This window comes from Colobus angolensis, unplaced genomic scaffold, assembly GCF_000951035.1.
Source record: "Colobus angolensis palliatus isolate OR3802 unplaced genomic scaffold, Cang.pa_1.0 Scaffold99, whole genome shotgun sequence".
Classification (NCBI taxonomy): Eukaryota; Metazoa; Chordata; class Mammalia; order Primates; family Cercopithecidae; genus Colobus; species Colobus angolensis.
In genome coordinates, this window is record NW_012123931.1 from 808,507 (window position 1) to 831,072 (window position 22,566).

The 22,566-nt window shown below is 37.2% G+C and overlaps 1 protein-coding gene across 1 annotated transcript in view; it reads right to left on the reverse strand.

Moving 5' to 3' along the window:
• Positions 1–22,566, reverse strand: part of SCAPER (S-phase cyclin A-associated protein in the ER) — a 565,180-nt gene that overhangs the window by 104,187 nt on the left and 438,427 nt on the right. Inside the window, exon 25 of the mRNA XM_011932825.1 lies at positions 18,124–18,247. Within this exon, the coding sequence (XP_011788215.1) occupies positions 18,124–18,247 (124 nt within the window). The remainder of the gene's footprint in view (positions 1–18,123; positions 18,248–22,566) is intronic.

Sequence of the window (22,566 nt, forward strand, 5' to 3'; positions counted from 1 at the left end):
TATGTTTACTGCGGCACTATTCACAATAGCAAAGACTTGGAATCAACCCAAATGTCCATCAGTGACAGACTGGATTAAGAAAGTTGGCACATATACACCATGGAATACTATGCAGCCATAAAAAAGGATGAGTTCGTGTCCTTTGTACGGACATGGATGCAGCTGGAAACCATCATTCTCAGCAAACTATCGCAAGAACAGAAAACCAAATACCACATGTTCTCACTCATAGGTGGGAATTGAACAATGAGATCACTTGGACACAGGAAGGGGATCATCACACATCGGGTCCTATTGTAGGGACGGGGGGGGAGGGATAGCATTAGGAGATATTCCTATTGTAAATGACGAGTTAATGGGTACAGCACCCCAACATGTCACATATATACACATGTAACAAACCTGCACGTTGTGCACATGTACCCTAGAACTTAAAGTATAATAATAATAATAATAAAAAGAAAGAACAGATACAAAATTCTAGGAAGACAGCGCATTTCTTAAGCTCTCCGGCTTATTTATTCCCCTCAATAATTCAATTACTGTCTTTACATTGCTGCCTATTGGAAAGAGTATTTTTTCCCCTTCTAAATCTAGTATAATGAAGTAAAAGATGAAGTATATCCTTTACCTAGACTCACCAATTGATAACATTTTACCACATTTGTAAAAGCATATATATACATATATATATATTTTGAGACGGAGTCTTGCTCTGTTGCCCAGGCTGGAGTGCAGTAGCCAAATCTCGGCTCACCACAACCTCCACCTCCCTGGTTCAGGTGATTCTCATGCCTCAGCCTCCTGAGTAGCTGGGATTACAGGTGTGTGCCACCAAGCCCAGCTAATTTTTTGTATTTTTAGTAGAGACAGAGTTTTGTCATATTGCCCAGGCTGGTCTTGAACTCCTGGGCTCAGTGATCCAGCCACCTTGGCCTCCCAAAGTGTTGGGATTACATGCGTGAGCCACTGCACCTGGCCAGCAAAAACATATTTAAAAAATAAATTTTATTGTAAAATGCACCCATTTGAAGAGTACACTTCGATTAATTTTGACATATATGCACCTATGTAAGAACCATCATAATCAAGATACAGAACACTCTGATCATCTCCAAAAGTTTCCTTGTGCCCCTTTGAAGTCAATGTTCCCTTTCGCCCCTGTGTGTATAGGCAATCACTGATCTGCTGTGTATTATAAATGACTTTGCATTTTCTAGAATTTCAAATAACTGCAATCATACAGTAGGTAGATTTTTGAATCTGGCTTTCTGCAGTATGAATAATATTTCCATGAATTCTGAATAATTCATCCATGTTGCATCAATAGTTCATTCCTTTTTATTGCTAAATACTCCACTATGAATATACCTCAATTTACCAATTCACCTGTTTGTGGACATGTGTGTTATTTAGGGATTTTACTTATGAATAAGGATGCTACGATCACTTCTGTACAAGTCTTTTTGTAGAGAAATGTTTTTCATTTTTCTTGGAGAAATAGCCAGGAGTGGGATTGCTGGATGTAGGGTAAGTGTATGTTTATAAGACACTGCCAAACTTAAAGCACACTTTATAAAACACAGGAGTTTGTTAAACTATATTGTCAAGGTTTAAGAGAAAGCAAGTTATCTTTCAACGAATACAGCTACATACTGGAGTGTGGTCTATGTTAAGACTTTTGTCACGGTCAGAAGCGTTAATGAAACCTAATATTGCTGCTTTTTCCTCTCTAAACAGACTGCTTTAACAGGTAAGAATGAATGGAACAAGAGCAGAGGCCAACCATAAAGAACCATTTCCCACATCTCATAAAACCCCAAGAGAAGTGGGAAAGGGCACAGAAACAGGAACTTAGCTGTGTGTATGACCTTAGAATGTCTGATATTACTATTTTCTTTCATTTACTGGAAAAGACAGTAAATGCTTCATGCCTTGCTATATCTAAATACAAACATGACAACACTGGGATGTAAGCTTAAAGAGGGTAGGCTGTGACTGTATTATTATGGGGTATTGGCAAAGGTCTAGCCAGGGTTTATCTGTATTTGCCATTCTAATTTCTACACATACCCCCAGAGCTGATCCACTTCTCTTTTCCTCTCCATTTTATCTCCTTCCTTAACCTCCCTCTTCTCTCTCATTCTTCTTCTAGTTCCTACTCTTGTCTTCCTTTTAGTCCCACTCTTCCATTTTCTCTCATCTCTCTGCTTTCTGAGTACATGTACACGTGTGTATTGTATGAATCTTACCCTTGTTAGGTTTCCTAATTTCAAGATTCTGTTCTCAGTCTTTCCAAATGGCAGTTACCAAGTCTTGTATTTCCAGGCTTGTTAGACACAAAGGAACAGAACTATTCCCTTGCATTGCTGATCCTGGTCTTTGTGCCTTTCAATTGTAGTAGTCTTTCCCCTGAAGCTATACTGTGAACATTCTACACAAGATACCTGGGATACTACAGGTACTCAACCTGGCTACTGGGATTGCCCATTTTCCTAAATCTCCATATTAAATGACATCAGTGTTGTATTCAAATTGGCACAAAGTATACACTGAATAGCTGTCATCCCCTTTGAAGAATTTTCATAGTATGAGTTAGGTGTTTTAAAAATTCCCCTGCAAGGATTTTAAATGTGTTTCAATGATATAGCTAAACAGTCTACTATGAAAGCTTCACTTTCCTTTCACAAGAACAATCACTTTCCCATAAGGAAAACTTTTTAAGTTGAAGGCCGTATTTCAGCTCCAAGAAATAAGCCCTAGTTTTAAGTTATTCTGTGTTTCAGCTATTGAGATCAAAGTATGTAGCTGATGGAAATCACAAAACTCTTATCAACTCATTCCAGGTTTCCAAAACTTTTATTTCTGTATTTTGTTAAAATATTTGTGTGTTTTTATGTGCATATAGCCCCATATATTAGAATAACTGCAAGTATAGTTCAAATAACTTTTTTTTTTTTTTTTTAAGAGATAGAGTTGCCCGGGGTAGAATGCATTGGTGCAATTATAGCCTACTGCAACCTCTAACTCTCGGGCCCAAGTGATCCTTCTACCTCAACCCACTGAGTGGATGGGACTACAGGTGTGTGCCACCAGGACCAGCTAAATTTTTAAAGAATGTTTGTAGTGATGGGGTCTTGCTATGTTGCCCAGGCTGGTCTCAAACTGCTGGCCTCCAGCGATTGTCCTGCCTCAGCCTCCTGAGTTGCTGGGATTACAGGTGAGAGCTACTGAACCCAGCTAAGAGGACCTTTTTCCCTGAACCTTGTGAGGATACTCACATGATGCCCCCTCACCACTAAATACTTTTGTGTATTTCCAATGAATGGACATTCTCCTACATGACAATATACTCATCAGTCAGGAAATTAACACTGATTCTTTGTCACCATCTAAATCTCAGAGCCCATTCAAAATTTGCCAGTTGTCTCATTAATGTCATCTAGAGCAAAAGGATCTGGTTCAGAATCGTGTTCTAACTGGTTGTCATGTCTCTTATTACTACCAGTCTAGAAAACTCCTCAGTGACTCCTTGAACTTTCATGATTTTTAGACATTTGAAGATTACAGGTTATTTTGAAGAATGTCCTAAAATTTGGGTACGTTGAATGTTTCCTCATAATTAGATTCAGATTATATTACCTTTGGCAGAAATATTACAGAAGCAATGCTGTGTTCTTTTCATTGCAGCCTATCATGTAGCAGACAGTTCTGATTTGTGCATAACTGATACTCTTTGATCATTTGGCAAGGTGGTGTGTGCCAGGTTTTCTTACTAGAAAGTTACTCTTTTACTTTGCAATTAATAACAATTTTGTAGGAATATACTATACTTTTAAATTAGGCAAATATCCTGTTTCTCAACAAACATACATTCTTCTTGGGAAATGGGTATGGCACAAGAAAATAAATATTTCTCTCTCACTGGTAAAAAGTGGCAGAAAGATACTTGGAGAATGATCCGAGATACAGGTCTTCCTGCTTAAACTAACAGATCAGTTATTGTTTGTGTCTATTTAAAATACAGGGCATTATTTTCCAGAATGTAGTAGTAAAATAAGTACATTATTTCCTCATATTTGAAACTAGAGAGACAAGCAAGCATCTATAGGGCAAGAGCTGAGGCTATGTCCCATTACCACTAACTTAGTATCCTTCACAAGTGGATCCCCACTTATGTCACCAACTAGAGCACTCACCACTTAGCACTCATCCCCCTTCCTTTGACTTGGGTTATAAACTTTGCTAAGGATGATTTTTTTTTCTCATCGTTTCCCTAGATGATCACATTACTACTTATCCTTCAGGTCTCAGATATTAGTAATATTTAGATATTACTTTGTCTAGGAACTTTGACCCCTGAAAATCAGCACTGCCTTGACTCATCATAATCCTTAAGATATACTGTATTTGATGCTTGTTTGAGCTACCCACTGATCATGAATTCCAAGAACACTACAACTGTGGCTTTAATTTTTTAAGTAAAATTTAAATAATTTAACGGGAATAATATCAATACATTTAATTTATTTTTGGCTCTACAACTATCTCATTCCCCATCTCCCTAACCTAGTAACCACTATCATGATTTTGTGTTTATCATTCCCTTGCTTAAACAAATATTTTATCACATAAATGTGTCCCTAGAGAATATAACATTTAGTTTTGCTTGCTTTCACACTTTGCAAAAATATCTCATTTTCATAATTCATTGAATTTACTAATATTTTTAGCATTTTGACATCTTGGTTCATTAGAGAGACTGGCCTGTAATTTTTTTTTCTTGCACCATCTTTGTCTGGTTTTGTTACCAAGGTTATAGTGGTCTCGAAAAAACGAACTGCGAAGAAATCACACGTTTTATCTTCCTGGCATAGTTTAACATTGAAATGATCTTGTTCCTGGAACATTTGCTGGAAGTTAGCTGTAGCATTATCTAGGCCTGGTGCTTTTTTTAATAGATAGATTTTAAATAACTAATTTATTTAACGGTTAAAAAATTATTCAGGCTTTCTATTTCTTCTTGAGTTGGTCTGGTGAGTTATACTTTTCTAGGAATTTAAATTCGTTAAAGCTTTCAAATGCGCTGGTATAAAGCTGTTCAAAGTATTTTCTTAACTTTTCAATTCTTCCTCAATCTATAAATTTCCCATTTTATTCATTATTTGTGCCTCTTGTTTGTTCTTGATCAATTCTAATTTATGAAGCCTAAGTATTTAAGCTTATACCTTTTTTATGGTTTTGCTTTAACTGCATCCCAAACATTTTGATACGCAGTTTTTTCATTGCTATTTCCATTCCTCCAGCTTTACTGGAGCATAGTTGACAAACAAAAATTGTATATACTTCAGGTGTACAACTTGATGTTTTGATTTCACTATTTTTCCATTTTAAGTTTTAAAAACTTGTGATTTACTCTATCGCTCTTGAGTTTATTATGGGAATCTCTAAATTTCTAAATGTATATATGGATCTTCATCTTCACTGGTTTCTACCTTAACTGCATTGTATTCAGAATGCACTAATTGTATAATACTTCTATTTAAAGGTATAAATTTTCCTCTAAGCACTGTTTTTTTTTTAAAGAGCTGGGGTCTCGCTATGTTGCCCAGGCTGGAAATCACAGGTATTATCATAATGCACCACAGCCTTGAACTCTTGGGCTCAAGCAATTCTATCTCAGCCTCCCGAAAAGCTGGAATTATAGGTGTACACCACCACATACCTAGTATTTTTTAGCTTTTAAAAATTTTATTTTTATTTTACTTTAAGTTCTGGGATACATGTGCTGAATGTGCAGGTTACATAGGTATACATGTGCCATGGTGGTTTGCTGCAGCTATCAACCCGTCATCAAGGTTTTAAGGCCTGCATGCATTAGGTATTTGTCGTAATGCTCTCCCTCCCTTTGCCCCCCAACCCTGACAGGCCCCGGTGTGCGATGTTCCCCTCCCTATGTCCATGTAATCTCATTGTTCAGCTCCCACTTACGAGTGAGAACATGTAGTGTTTGGTTTTCTGTTCCTGGGTTAGTTTGCTGAAGATGATGGTTTCCAGCTTCATCCATGTCCCTGCAAAGGACATGAACTCATTCTGTTTTATGGCTGTGTAGTATTCCATGGTGTATATGCGCCACATTTTCTTTATCCATTCTATCATTGATGGGCATTTGGGTTGGTTCCAAGTCTTTGTTATTGTAAATAGTGCTGCAATAAACATACGTGTCCATGTGTCTTTACAGCAGAATGATTTATAATCCTTTGGGTATATACCCAGTAATGGGATTGCTGGGTCAAGTGGTAATTTTGGTTCTAGATCCTTGAGGAATTGCCACATTTTCTTCCACAATGTTTGAACTAATTTACACTCCCAACAGTGTAAAAGCGTTCCTATTTCTCCACATCCTCGCCAGCATCTGTTGTTTCCTGATATATTTCATTGAAAATATTTTTCAGTTCAAAATATTTTCTCATTTCTTTGTGAATTTGTAGATACATAATATTGAGTTCTAACTTCATCCCATTGTCTTCAGAGAACATATTTTCTATTATTTCAAGCTCTTTACATGTATTAAAACTGTCTTATGATCCATCATATAGTATATCTTGAACATCCTCAGTATGCTCAGAAAGAACGTGTGTATTCTACAGTTACTAGGTGCAGTGATCTATAAATATCAATTAGGTCAAAGTGGTTGATAATGATATTGTTCATATCATGTATATCTTTATTGAATTTTTTGGTCTAGTTATTTTATCAGTTGCTGAAAGAGGTCTGTTAAAATATTCATCTCTGAGAATGGAAATTCTCATATGGAAACTGTTTCTTTCTTCCTTATATTCTGTCAATTTTTGCTTCATGTATTTTGTAGTATATACATTTATGACTGTTATATCTTCCTGTTGATTTGATATCAATAGGCAATGCCTCTTTGCATCTACTAATACAGTGATATTAAATTCTACTTTGATATTAATATAGCTACTTATCTTCTTATGCTTACTATGTATGTCCTTTTATCCACTTACTTTCAACTTATATTTATATGGGTTCAGTCTTTGTGTTTTAAATGCATCTCATGTAGATAGAGCACACGGTTAGGCCTTTTTATCCATTCCAACAATTTCTATCTTGCAACTGGAGGGCTTTACACATTTTTTTTTTTTTTTTTTTAAATACGGAGTCTCGCTCAGTCACCCAGGCTGGAGTGCAGTGGCATGATCTTGGCTCACTGCAACCTCTGCCTCCTGGGTTCAAGTGATTCTCCTGCCTCGGCCTCCCGAGTAGCTGGTACTACAGGTGCCTGCCACTACGCCCAGCTAATTTTTTTGTATTTTTTAGTAGAGATGGGGTTTCACCGTGTTATATAGGATGGTCTCCATCTCCTGACCTTGTGATCCGTCAGCCTCCACCTCCCAAAGTGCTGGGATTATAGGCGTGAGCCACGGCACTCAGCTGGCTTTACACATTTAATTACTGACACCTTGGGTTTAGGTCTACTGTTTTGTTATTTCTTTTCTGTTTGTTCTCTCTGTGTTTTATTCTCTAATTCCTCTTTTCCTTTTTCTTTTGGAATATTTGAATATATTTTAGAATCCCATTTTAATTTACCATTGGCTTCTAAGTTATTTTGCTAGTGGTTGCTTGAAGGAGTTATAATACACAACCTTAACTTCTCACAGTCTCCTTAAGCTGTATTGCAGCACTGTGGCTATACAATCTTTGTCTAGACTAACGTCCAACAGAATTTCCCCTATGTTTTCTTCTAGCAGTTATATAATTTACCTCTTTTGTTTAGGTCTGTAATCCATTTTGAGTTGATTTTTGTACATGGGGAGAGATAGGGGTCTAGTCCCATTATTCTGCATGTGGTTATCCAGTTTCCCAGCACTACTTATTAAAGAGGGAGTCCATTCCCCAATGTATGTTCTTGGCATCTTGTCAAAAATCAGTTGGCTGTAAATAAGTGGATTTATTTCTGGGTTCTCTTTTCTGTTCCATCGATCTGTATGGCTGTTTTTACACCAACATCATGCTGTTTTGGTTACTATAGCCTTGTAATATATGATTTTTTTCTGTTTCTATGAAAAATGAAATTGGTGTTTTGATAGGGATTGTGCTGAATCTGTAGGTTTCTTTAGGTAGTATAGTCACTTTATTACATTAATTATTCTGATCCATGAGCATGAACATCTTTCCTGGGTCCTGTTCAGTTTCTTTCTCAGTGTTCTGTACTTTTCCTTGCAGATGTCTTTCACCTTTTTAGCTAAATTTATTCTGAAGAATTTTATTTTTATAGCTGTTATAGATGGGATTTCCTTCTTTTCAGCTATTTCATCATTGGTGTATAGAAATGTTACTGATTTTTATAAGTTGATTTTGTATTCTTCAACTTTACTGAATTCATTTATCAGATCTAAGAGTTTTTGGTGGAGTTTGGGTTTTCCTAACTATAAGATCATGCCATCTGCAAATGGGGACAATTTAACTTCCTTTTCTGAGCTTCTTGAATCTGCATATTTATGTCTTTCACTAAAACAGGAAAATATTTTAGCCATTATTTTTTACAAAAAAAATGTTCATGTCTCATTCTCTCTCTCTTCTCCTTTTGGATATCCAGTGATATGTAGGTTACACTGTTTGATATTGTCTTATAAGTCTCTGAGGCTCTGTTCCCTTTTAAATTATCTTTCCATTCTTCAGACTACATTAATTCCTATTGATGTAACTTCAAGTTTAATGACCCTTTCCTCTGTCATCTCCAACCTGCTGTAAAACCCATTTAGTGAATTTTTAAAAATATAAAACTTTTGTAAGCAATTTTAGGTTTCTCCTAACTTTCCTTAATGTTAATATCCTACACAACTACAGCACAATTACCAAAACCAGAATATTAACACCTGCTCAAAACAATGAATTTATCTACTGACCTTGTAAGAGTTTTGCCAGTTTCCCCACTAATGTTCTTTTTTTCAGTCCAGGATCCAAGATTCCACAATGAATTGTCATACCTCTTTAGTCTCCTCTAATCTGTTTTTCAGTCTTTATATTTGAAATAGCTGTGGTTAGTTATTCTGTAAAATGCCCCTCAATTTTTGGTCTGATGTTTTTTCATAATTTGATGGTGGTTATGCATTTTTGGCAAGAATATCATAGAAATGATCCTGTGAGCTTGTAAACATATATTATTATCAGAGGGTACTGATGTTGACATAGCAACATCAGTAGTAGTGATGTTAGTTTTGATAACTTGGTTAAAGTGATGTCTACCAAGGTTTTCACTGTGAAGCTACTATTTCCCCCCCACCCTTTTTTTTTTTTTTTTTACAAAATTAACATTTTGTGGGAAATTATTTTGAAATTATGCAAATATCCTCTTTCTCATCATACATTTGTCCACTAATTTTTGCACCCACCAACTGCAATATTTATTACTTTGGTTTTCGCCTAATGGTGATTTTTCTGTTTTTCAGAAACCATGACCTGGACCCTGGTCTTCTGAGTCCCTGACCAGGACTTCTGTTCCTATCAGCTAAACTGATGTGTCCTCATTTTCTTAAGCTGACAAATGAAACAAATCAACAATTTTGTGACTTTAATTTTATAAGTTTAATAGTATTACTTTGGTAAGATACACTGAAAAACACTTAATTAAAAGATTTTATAACTTCTTGATGTTTCATTGTAAATTATTTAACGAATACACTGATAAATTGTGTGTATGTATTTTTGGGAGCCAAGGAGATTGTTAATTGAAAAATGATATACTAATCTTAAAAATGAGCAGTCTGTTAAGTAAAATAATAGAAAGTTAGCTTAGGATTTAGGAGACCTGAATTTGCATCCCAGTTACATCGGTAACAGGCTGTAGAACTTGGGCAAGTATCCAACCCCACGTATTTCCCATCCCTCTCCTCTTTTGAAGTCCATTATCCTCATCTATAAAATGAGTGGACTAAAATAGACTACACACTATGAAGACCTCCTCTCCAGTTTTGAAATTCTGTGTCAATAAGACATATGGCACAGTAGACATAAACAGAGTTCACACTTTTGTTGAAGGAAAAGGCAATGTGTCCTAGACATGCTGAGCAAGTACCATACTATATAGTGAGGAAAGAAGGGAACAAGATGCAACGGGAAGAGTACTGTTACCTGTAGTGTTGAGGGATTTTTGCTCCCATGTAATTAACTATGGGGTCTATGTTCTGGCAACTCAACATAAAGAAACAATGTGGTGAATGGAGAGTTCCAGGCCTTGCTGCTGTAATGAAAATCAACAGGCACCTGGATGTCTCTGCACATGACTAAGTGAAAAACAATCCCCTTGTTGTAAGGTTGCACTTAGATTTCCTTTGTTTGTATCCAGGGCTTTCTTGTCAGCTTCTGAAGAGCTCACCAGCAGCCTCTCAGATTCAACAGTATCATATCAATTATTTAAGGTTAGTACATCACTTTTCAATTAACAATCTCCTTGGCTCTCAAAAATACATACACACAATTTATCAGCGTATTCGTTAAATATTTCATAAAGAACAGGTCACTATGAATTAAAAATAAGACTGCTAATAAAATATTTAATGCCTTTTAAAATGCAATGAAACATCAAGAAACTATAAATCTTTTAATTAAGTGCTTTTCAGTATATCTTACCAAAGTAATACTATTAAACTTATAAAATTAAAGTCACAAAATTGTTGCTTTGTTTCATTTGTCAACTTAAGAAAATGAGGACACATCAATTGAGCTTATAGGAAGGGAAGTCCTGGTCAGGGACTCGGAAGACCAGGGTACAGGTCATGCTTCTGCCACTAGGTAGCTCTGTGATCCTTTTCCATATCTCAATTTGCTCATCAGTGTATTGGACTGTTTAGATCTTTCCCAACATTAAAAGCTTATCCATCTATTTTCACAGCATTCAGTAGTACTTTCACTGGTGTTTTTTTTTTTTTTGTAAAAAGACATATAACATAAATTTTTTTTATCATTTTTAGGTGCATTGTATGGTTAACTATATGCACACTGTTGTAAAATGGATCTCTAGAACTTTTTCGTCTCACATGACTGAAACTCTAAACCTATTACACAAGTCTGTTTCCCCCTCTCCTTGGTCCCTGGCAACCACCATTCTACTTTGTTTCTATGAGGTTGATTCTTTTAGATATGTCATTTAAGTAGAATCATGCAGTATTTCTCTTTGTAATTGGCTTATTTCACTTATAATGTCAATCAGGTTTATACATTACAGCATATGACAGAATTCCCTTCTTTTTAAAGGTAGATTAATATTCCATTGTTTGTACAGTTGTCCCTCAGTATACGCAGGGGATTGGTTCAGCGCTGTGTATACCCAAATCTGCATATTCTCAGTCCTGCAGTCAGCTCTGTGGAAGCTGCATATATGAAAAGTCAATCCTCCATATGTGTGGGTTTTTGTATCCCATGGATACTGTATTTTTGATCCATGTTTGGTTGAAAAAAAATCTATGCATAAATAGACCCATGCAGTTCAAACTCGTGTTGTTTAAGGGTCAATTATATATGCCACATTTTCTTTACCCACTCATTTGTTGACGAATATTTAGGTGTTTCCACCTCTTGGCTCTTGTGAATAATGCTAAGGTGAACACGGCAGTGCAGATATCTAGTCAAGATCCCAAGTTAAATTATTTTGAATAAATACCCAGAAGCAGGATTGATGAATCATATGGTAGTTCTGTTTTTTATTTATTTTTTTTTAGGAACTTCCGTACTTTTTTCCTTAGTGGCTGCACCAAAAGTACAAACGTTTCCAATTTCAACACACTCCCACCAATACTTATTTTCTGATTTGTTTTATAACAGCCATCCTAACAGGTATGAGGTGATATCTCATTGTGGTTTTGATTTGCATTTTCACAGTGATTAGTGATTTTGGTCATCTTTTCATATACCTGTTGTTCATCTGTATATTTTCTTTGAAGAAATGTCTGTTTAAGCCCTTTGCTCATTTTTAATTGATTATCATATATTTTTGCTATTGAGTTGTAGTTCTTTACATATTTTGGATATTAACTTCTGACTTACTCCATTTGAACTGCTATAACAAAATACTGTTATAAACAACAAACAAAACTTATTTCTCACAGTTCAAGAAGTTAGGAAGAAGTTACTCCTGAGATCAAGATGCTGGCAGAAGTGGTGCCTTCTGGTTCATAGAAGGCGCTTTCCAGTTATGACCTCACCTGACAGAAGGGGTAAGGCAGCTCTCTGGGGCATCTTTTATAAGGGTTCTGATCCTATTCCTGAGGGCTTTGCCCTCATGATCGAATCACCTTTCAAAGGCTCCTCCTCCTAATTCCATCACAGTGGTGATTAGGTTTCAACATATGAATTCTGGGGACACAAACATTCAGCCCACAGCACCCTTTTATCAGACATGGTTTACAAATATTTTCCTTCAGTCTGTACATTGCCTTTCTGCACTGTTTATTGTTTCTTCCGATGTGGAAGCTTTTAGTTTAACATAGTGTCATTTATCTATTTTTGGCTTTTGTTGCCCCTGCTTTGGTGTCATATCCAATAAATCACTGTCAAGATCAATGTTATGAAGGTTTTCCCCTATGTTTTAATTTGGAGTTTAACAAAGTTCAAGTCTTACATTTAGGTTTTTAATCAGTTTTGAGTTTATTTTTGTGTATGGTGTAAGATAAGGGTCCAGTATCATTCTTTTGCATGTGGATATCCAGTTTTCCCAACACAATTTATTGAAGACTATCTTTTTCCTGCTGTGTATTCCTGGCAATCTTGTCAAAGATCAGTTAATTGGCACTTTGAATATATCCCTCCACTCCCTTCTGGCCTGCAGGGTTTCTGCTGAGAAATATGTTGATAGTCTTATGTGTGTTCCCTAGTAAACGACAAGTCACTTTTTTGTTTTCAAAATTCTCTTACCGTCTTTGAGAGTTTGACAGTTTTATTATAATGTGTCTTGGTGTGTGTTTCTTTACATTGATCTTATTTGGGGTCCTTTAGGCTTCTTGAAACTGGATGTCCATTTTCTTTCCCAGATTTGGGAAGTTTTGGGCCATTATTTAAGTAAACTTTCTGCCCATTCCTTTTTGTCTTCTTCTTGTGAACTTTCCATAATGTGTATATGGGTTGGCTTGATGGTATGCCACAAATCCCTTAGGCTTTCATCACTCTTTCTCATTCTTTTTTCTTTTTTTCCTCTGGGTGGATAACATCAAATAACTTGTCTTGAGTTTGCTGTTTCTTTCTTCTGCTTGACTGAGTCTGCTGTTGAACCCCTATTGTGAATTTTTCAGTGCAGCTATTATATTCTTCAGTTCCAAAATTTGTTGGTTCTTTTTTTTGTGTGTATTTTCTGTCTCTTTGTTGATATTCTCATTTTGCTCATACATTGTTACCTTTAGCTCACAGAGCATCTTTATGAGGGTTATTCTGAATCCTTTGTCAGGTAATTCATGTCTTTGTTTCTTTAGGGTTGGTTTGTGAAGATTTATTTTGCTCCTTTCTTTGCGCCATGTTTCCCTGTTTCTTCCTACGTCTTGAAAGCTTTGTTGGGATCTGTGCACTTCACAAAAAAAGCCACTTCTTCCAGTGTTTATGAACTGGCTTTTGCAGTGTGGAAAACCCTCACTAATCAGCTCAGCTAGGGGTTCTGAGGACCTCTGCAAACTTTGGTGGGGATACAACTTCTCTAGGCCTATGTACGTACTTTCTCAACTAGAGATGCTTGCTGCTTTCTTATTCAAGTGATCATAATCTCTTCCTTCTGCTGGTATCTGTCTTTAGCACTGTGATATGGTTTGGATTTGTGTTCCTGCCCAGATGTCATGTTGAATTGTAACCTTCAATGTTGGAGGAAGGGCCTGGTGGGAGGTGATTGGATCACGGGGCAGATTTTCCCCTTGCTGTTCTTGTGATAGTGAGTTTTCACAAGATCGGGTTGTTTAAAAGTGTGTAGCATCTCCTCCTTCACTCTCTTCCTCCTTCTCCAGCCATGTAAAATGTACCTGCTTCCCCTTTGTCTTCTGCCATGATTGTAAGTTTCTCTGTACAGCCTGCAGAACTGTGAATCAATTAAACCTCTTTTCTTTATAAATTACCCAGTCTCAGGTAGTTCTTTATAGCAGTGTGAAAACGGACTAATACACACTGCATATTCTCTAGTTTTATGGCAGCAAGCCTCCCTGCTCTTCATTGTTCTCAGCAGCATCCAAAGTATGCTAGCCCCAAGTCAGGCAAGACAGATAGTTGTCTCTCAGGCAGACTTCCAAAAAGCTGGGATATTGTACACATGCTCCACTCTTCTCTCTCCCTCCCAGAGAAGCTGAGAGTTGGGTGTCTTTTTTTTCTTTCTTTTTTTAAAGACAGGATCTCACTGTTGCTGAGACTGGAGTGCAGAGGCACAATCATGGCACACTGTAGCTTTGAACTCCTGGGTTCAAAGTATTCAAGGTATGATCAAATTAAACTTCTTCCTCCAAATCTTCCCAATTCCCCCAAGTTAGAATGTATCATTCATTCATCAAATACTGAACAAACACCTATTATGTGCTAGGTACTCTACTAGGTTGTCTGAGCTACTTTGTAGCTCTGATAACATTATAGAACTTCTCACCGCTTCTTATAGTCATTAATATTTGCATATGCAATTTCTTTCTTCCTTAACTGTGGGCTTCTAGAGTGATGGAACTGTGTCCAATTCACCTCTATAACCCAGGCATCTGTACAATGTTTTGGAAATAGTAATTAAAATGAAATACAAGAGTGCCAAAACAAACTCCAAGTGGCTAGAAGAAAAACGTCTCCTAAACCATCTGGGTTTGTGAAACAACCAGAAAGACTGAAGTAGCTGATGATAATCAGCTGTCTTATAAATAACACCAGATCACAATTAATTAGCTTCTTTTATGCTTTTTTCTATTCTTGTTGGAAAATGTATTGATCACTATTTTTTCATCCCTTATTTAAAGGATGACTAACAAGTCAGTGGTCCATATTTCAGTTACATGTAAATTAAAACTGGTTAGCAAGAAAAATGAAAATACGCTCAAGTGATTTTCAGAAACATAAAAATCACCATCACCAACCACCCCAAACCAGGAAACACATCCTGCTTTACTCACTGCCACAAACCCAGTCACAGCAACAGTAAGAATCAATGGCGATAAAATAAAGAGCCCAAAAGGAACGAAAAAACTCAGAAAGTGCCATGTATAAGGAAAAAAAGGATAAAATGTGTTTGGCAAACTAATGTCCCAGGATCCCAGTTCCAAACTGAGCAAAATTGATGGGCAGAATAAACATAGAATGTGGTCAAATCCATTGAGAGATTAAAAGCTTTTCTGAGGTCAAGAAACCTTGGGTTACAATGAAAGTTATTCAAAGGGAACTAGGGCTTTATTATTCAAAGGGAACTAGGGCTTTCAAAGAAGAAGAAAATGATCAAGGTACTTACCAGCTCCAGGCCCACGGTTGGTACTTAATAAATGATAGCTATTATGAGGAGCTGAGAACTAACTTAAACGTCCCTCTTTCATGATGTCCCAGGGAGGATCACTGAATATCTTTCTCTGTGCTCCCAGAGTATTCTACACAGGCTGCCATCATATCATTTACTGTATGTACTAGGGTCTGAATGCTGTGTCCCTCCCAAATTCACATGTTGAAATATAATGCTTAATGTGATGATACCTGGAGACAGGGCCTGTGGGAGGTAATTTGGTCATAAGGATGGAATTCTCATGAATGGGATTAGTGCGCTTATAAAAAGAGGCCAGAGAATTAGCTTGCACTCTTTTCACCATCTGGGGATAAAGTGACAAGTCAGCAGTTTGAAATCTGGAAGAGGGCCCTCACCATAACCTGACTATGGTGGTACCTTGATCTTGAACTTCCAGACTACAGAATGTGAGGAATAAATTTCTGTTGTTTATAAGCCACTCAGTCTATGGTATTTTGTAACAGCAGTGTAGACTAAGACAATATGTCATCTATATTATGACACATGACATCTATATATATGCAGAACCAAGATTCTTTCTTTAAGTCTTCTTGTTCATTCCCTCACATTTCAAATGCCATTCTCTTTCATTACTTGTTCTGTTCAAAGTAATGTCTCTTATTCCACCACCAACATAGAATAAGCTTCATGGAGTAAATTCTTCCAGATGATGCAGTATAAAATGATAGGAGAGCATGAAGTTTTTTTTTTTCATTCTCGTTTTGAAATAATTTTAAGTAAACAAATATGTTGTAAAAATAGAGCATTCCTTTAATCCAGTGTCCCTTACTGTTAACATCTTACAAAAACGTAGTATAATAATTGAAAGGAGGAAATTAACATTGAGCCAATAAAACAGACTATTCTATAGATCTTACTTGAATTTCCAAGTTTTCCCATTGATGTCCTTTTTGTGGTCCAGGATCATACATTACATTTGTTATGTCTCGTTACTCTCCTCCATTCTGTGACAGTTCCTCACTTTTTCCTTGTCTTTCATGATATTGACGTATTTGAAAAACATTAGTCAGTTATTGTGCAGAATGCCCCCAACTTGGGTTTGACACACCTAGGTCTGATTCTTGGCTTTCTGACTTAATATCTATGTAGCCTTGGGCAAGTCAACCTCTCTGGGACTCAAGTTTCCTCATCTGTGAAATGGAATAGTAATACTGACTTTAAGAAGCTGTTTTCAAAATTAAATGAAGCAAATATATTAAAATGCCTGGGATATAAGGCCATACAACAAACGTTATCTTTTCTCCTTGTGCTGCCTTTCAAATATTTCTGATAGAATTTTTTCTTTTTGCTAAAATATCTTACTTATATTTTAATGCCTTATTTTTTAGACAAAATCATATATAATGTAGCCTTTGATGACTCACTATCATCACTATAAAAATCCATTTTTTTATTGTGTAACTGTATTGTGCAACAGTTCTAGATCTGTATTTTTGTTGCTTTCCCTTACTGCTATTCCCTTTCAATGTCAATATGTCTGACTGTAAGGGTTTCATAATTCCATTTCTGATTTTCAGCTTGCGATGTATCAAAATTCATTTATTCACCCACACATACAAACAATGATGTACTGAATCTACTAAGTGCCAGGTCCTATGTTAGAATCTTGGAGATAGTGATAACTTACTTCCTGTCCTCATCGATTTTATGGCTAGTGGGGGAAACTGACAAGAAAATAGTTAGATACAGTTCAATGTGATCAATTCTATCAGAGATGTAATACCTAAGATCACATAAGAAGTATACTTAACCTGAATTTGGGGGAAGAGTCAGGCTGGGGAAGATTTCATGAAGAAGGTAACATTAAGCCTTCATTAAGGACTGCAAAATGCATAGGAATAAACCAGATAGAGGCAAAAGCTTGTAGTTTAAGGAAGAGTTATTAGAGCTGTGTGCTGAGTAAAAGTAAATCGGTTCTGAAAAACAAATCTCTTCTGTTATAAACTTGCAGCTTGAGAGCTATTTTGTGCTGATACCTCAGGGGCTTAGAAACTTCACCAGGAAACTCCTGGCGACTCCAGTTGACATACTTAAACCTTTGGCTGTTATATTGAGCTTACCTCTTTCAACATCTGTGAACTGAAGTAAAATTTAAGGTGACAATTGGCTGCTTGTTCCCATTTCAACAATATAACAAGTTTTCCCCTAACAGAGGAGTTTTCTTTTCTAAAATAATCTAAATATCCATCAAACAGTCCTCTTAAACTGACCCTTTTAACTTAACCTGGCAAGAGAGGTTTTGAGGCTTTCCTAACATTCTTCCTCTCTACAGTACTCATTCCTGTGGCTTTAGAGGTTTGGCTTTGCATCCAACTGATTCCAAAGACCCAGTCTAACTAAGTAAATCTGTAACCTTAGCAAGTGTTATAAGTCTATTAGCTATTAAATATTGGAACTTAAAAGAATTCAATGTAAAAATTTCAAATTATTAAGTTTGTCTGCCAGTCTCTATTCTCACAGTCATCTTCACTTTCTTCTTTTTTTTTTTCCCCCATCTGGAGAGTAAATAAGTTGAATTCTTTTAGTTTTCTCCACAGGGACTATTTCTCAAACGTCAACTGCTTCTAACTCAAAGCAATAATATTACATACCATCAACTGGTGTATCAGGAGGTCCATTAAGAAGGTAATCTTGTTACTAAACAGAACATCAGTGCAGTTTTCTGAACAGTTATTGCAGGTGAGGTTGTAAACATTGATTGCATTGCAGAGAGACCTAAAAGAAGGAGAAAAACACCACTTATAAAACCCGAGCAGCTCTTCTTTAAACAATTAAAAATACATAAAATGAATGGTACAAAAGCAACAGGCATGAGATGGAAATCACTCTAAAAAACCAAGCCAAATACTATTAGGTACAAGGCCCATCAGCTAGATATAAAAGCTTATAATTTTCACCCAAAGCCCAGTGTTCATTGGTACCTAGTAACTCTTACTAATTTCTATTAGCTGCAGTTGCAGATAATAGAAACATATTTACTAGTCTATGACAGTTTCTGAATACTCTAAGACTAGATGTCATCCAGGAACTCTGGTTCTTCAAATAATACCCAGAAAAAAAAAGGAAAAGGGCTCTATCAAAGTTTCTGTTGCCAGATCTCCTGGTCCAGGACAAGGAAGATCATGGAAGAAGAGAGCACCCATAAGGAGAAACCAGAGGCTCTCCATGTAAGATAAGACCCCAGAGTTCTAGGGAGTGGACATCACACTGCTTGGAGGCGGAACATGGATGAGTGCCTGAGCAGCTGAGGACATCTTTCCCAGAGCGTAAAAACTGGCCTGTGTGGGCCCAAACAGTTTAAGGTCAAACTGATCAAAGAAATGTTTTTCTCTAGGAGGTTAAAAATATGCTGGAAAAAACTATAAAGCACCCAGAGCCTGAGCAATGTGAAGAAGGGGCAAGAACAACCCCAGCCCAACCAAAGTCTGCCTGCTGCTGCATTCCTGCATCCAAGGCCTATGTCCTGCCGCATCACTGCCATGCCCAAGAAAAAGCTGAAGGGGATGCTAAAGGAGACAGAGTCAAGGTGAAGAACAAGCCAGAGAAGATCCGCAAGGTTGTTTGCTTAACCTGCTCCTCCAAAGCCAGAGCCCAACCCTAAAAAGGACCCCGCAAAGGAGAGAGAGGAGGTACCCAAAGGGAAAAAAGAAAATGCTGACACTGGCAGGGAGGGGAATAACCTTGCAGAAAATGAAGGTGCCAAAACAGACCAGGCAGAGGAAGCTGAAGGTGCTGGAGATGCCAAGTGAAGCATGTGCATTTTTGGTGACTGTGTATTTCTGGTGACTGTATAGTTTGAAATACTATTTTTATCAAGTTTTATAAAAATGCAAAATTTGTTTAACTTTTTTTTACTCCTGCCTCAGCTTCCCCAGTAGCTGGGATTACAGGCACCTGTCACCATGCCCAGCTAATTTTTGTATTTTTAGTAGAGACGGGGTTTCACCATGTTGGCCAGGCTGGTCTCAAGCTCCTAACCTCAGGTGATCCACCTGCCTCAGCCTCTTAAAGTGAGCCACCATGCCCGGCCTTGTTTTACTTTTTTTAAAGCTATGTTGTTAGCACACAGAACACTTTACTGTTGTATTGTGGGAAAGGGTCATAGGTTACTAATAGAATGTCTCTGATGCTGGATTGATGTGGGGAAAACACCTTTCCCTTCCCATTTTGAGAGACTTCCTCTTGACTCCCAGGAGGAGGGATTCCATGACTCTCAGACATGTAGCCACCTTGGCACAAATCCCTTGTGGTGTGAAAAAACAAATTGGTTGTTATGTTCTCTTCTCCCTCGTCATCTTCAACACAGACTTAACTCCCTTAAACTCAAACTCTGTTGGGCCCTGACCCTCCAGTAATTGGTTACCAGTGTGTCAGGCAATTAGACTTTACAGTGGTGCCACTGAGATGGAGCACCCCAAAAGAGTAGAGTTTCCACTTCTAGACTGTGGATTTTCATATTTTCAGATAAATTCTGCCATTTTTATTTCATTTCCTGGAAGTCAGGGTCAGTTCACAAAAAGCTGTTAAACAACCTGCTAAAGGTGAAATGTCAACCCTCACTCTAACCTTTCCGTTCAGAGCATCAGATGAAGATCTTATGGGGTTTTATAGTGGCTTTTTGATTTTGGTAGTCCATTGAAGAAGGGAGTTCGAAAGTTGTTGTACACTGTTAATGATTATCTGCCCATGTCCTGCCTGAAATACCCTGATTGTTTATGGAAAGTAACTTTAATAAAGCTGGAAATAGTTTTGCTTGGAAAAAAAAATAATATGTAAGTGTTCAAAGAAACTTTTAGAGCAACAAGCTCAGTGGGCACGACAGATTCCTGGATGTTTTAAATACTGTGACTAAAATCTGCATTGCTTGAGTGACCAATGTTTATTTTGGTCTGTCTGACTAAATAAATCTCCTGCTTAAGTTCTAGGTAAAAATGTATTGATTTAGTTCCCTATAACCCAGTCTCTATGACGGTTCTTTTTGTTGTTGTTGTTGAGGCGGAGTCTCGCTCTGTCGACCAGGCTGGAGTACTGTGGCCGGATCTCAGCTCACTGCAAGCTCCGCCTCCCGGGTTCACGCCATTCTCCTGCCTCAGCCTCCCGAGTAGCTGGGACTACAGGCGCCCACCACCTCGCCCAGCTAGTTTTTTTTTTTGTATTTTTTAGTAGAGACGGGGTTTCACCGTGTGTTAGCCAGGATGATCTCGATCTCCTGACCTCGTGATCCACCCGTCTCGGCCTCCCAAAGTGCTGGGATTACAGGCTTGAGCCACCGTGCCCGGCCAACAGTTCTTAAACATGTGATTCACAGAACAGCAGTATTGGGAACTTGAATAAATACAAATTCTCAAGCTCTACCCCAGACCTAGTAAATGGAAGCTCTGGGGATTTTAACAAGTTCTGCAGGTAATTCTGCTGCATATTCAAGTTAGAGAACCACTGCTCTAGGATAGGGGTTCTGTATCTTGACTAGGCATTAGGATCACCTGTAGTTTTATTTTATTTTTATTAGTTTTCGAGGCAGGTTCTCACTCTGTCACCCTGCCTGTCAGGCTGGAGTGAGGTAGAACAATCTTGGCTCACTGCAACCTCTGACTCCTGGGTTCAAGCTATTCTCCCATCTCAGCCTCCCAAGGAGCTGGGATTACAGGCGTGTGCCACCACACCCATCAAATTTTATATTTTTAGTAGAGACAGGTTTCCTCTTGTTGGCCAGGCTGGTCTTGAATTCCTGGCCTCATGTGATCCACCCACCTCAGCCTCCCAAAGTGTTGAGATTACAGGCATGAGCCACCATGCCTGGTACCTGTAAATCTTTAAAAATATATGCTTGCCTTCCCTTGGTGGCAAGTTGAATTCTTCCCTTGGTGATACTAGTTGGGAGATGGGGTAGGCTCCTGACATCTGAATGTTGCAAAACCTTTATGGGCAATTTTGATGTGCAGCCAGAGTTACTCATTCATTCAACAAATATCTAACTTCCTGTGATGCTCCAGGTATTGTGCTAGGTGGATTAAGACAGGCAAGTTCCCTGTCCTTATGGAGCTGATGCTCTAGTGGGAGAGAGATGGTGAAGAGAGCCCTTGTTATACTTGTGATCATCTGTCTGATACAGCTGTATACTGCTTCACATAATGGATAGGTTCCTGAAAAAAGGGGACAGTAGAATATACTGGTTAAGACTACAGACACTGGAGTAAGATACTAGTTAGAATCCTACTTCTACCATTCAAGATTTTAGCAAGTTAGTTACTAATTTCACATAATAGCATCCATTTTTTCACCTATAAAACTGGAATATCTAAACTTTGTATGGCTGCCGTGGGAATTAACTGAGATAACAGATGTAAAGTACTTAGGACAGTACCTAGTACATGATTAAGTACTTAATAAATGGTAGGCCTTTTTAGGGCTATTAGTCTATTATTTGGGTTATTAATCTTATTCTTAATGAATAAGGTATAAATAATATGTTAATATATAGAATCAAATTAGAGCATGCTACAGATGCTTATTTCCAGGTTAGTAAAGCACAGTGCTTCCCAAATTTTTTTCATGGTATGCTGACATAAATGCTGAAAGGACTAAATTGATGCAAGCCAGGAGGAGACTCACCTGTTTCCAGCCTCACCGAATTTCCCTGAGTAATGAAAAAAAACAACCTTGACCCACATCTAAAACATTTATGACATATCAGTTGGAGGTTCTATCTAGCAAATTCTTCACAGATGTCAACCAGTACCACTTCATTTATTTGATAAAATGTCTAAATTTTCAAGAGTATTTTTCTATTTAATTTAAAAATAATGTGTATTTATGCTGATAATAATAGTTTTAAAAATAATTATCATAAATTTGGGAAAGAGAACCACAAAGAAATAGTAAAATACTATCAAGAGAAAATTTGGTATTTGTACTTCTAGCCTTTCTTAATAAATTTTAAGAAAATTTATTTTCTTAAAATAAATTTAAAAGAATTTATTTATTCTTATAAATAAATTTACATTTATATTTTATCCCATTTTCCCATTTCTTTT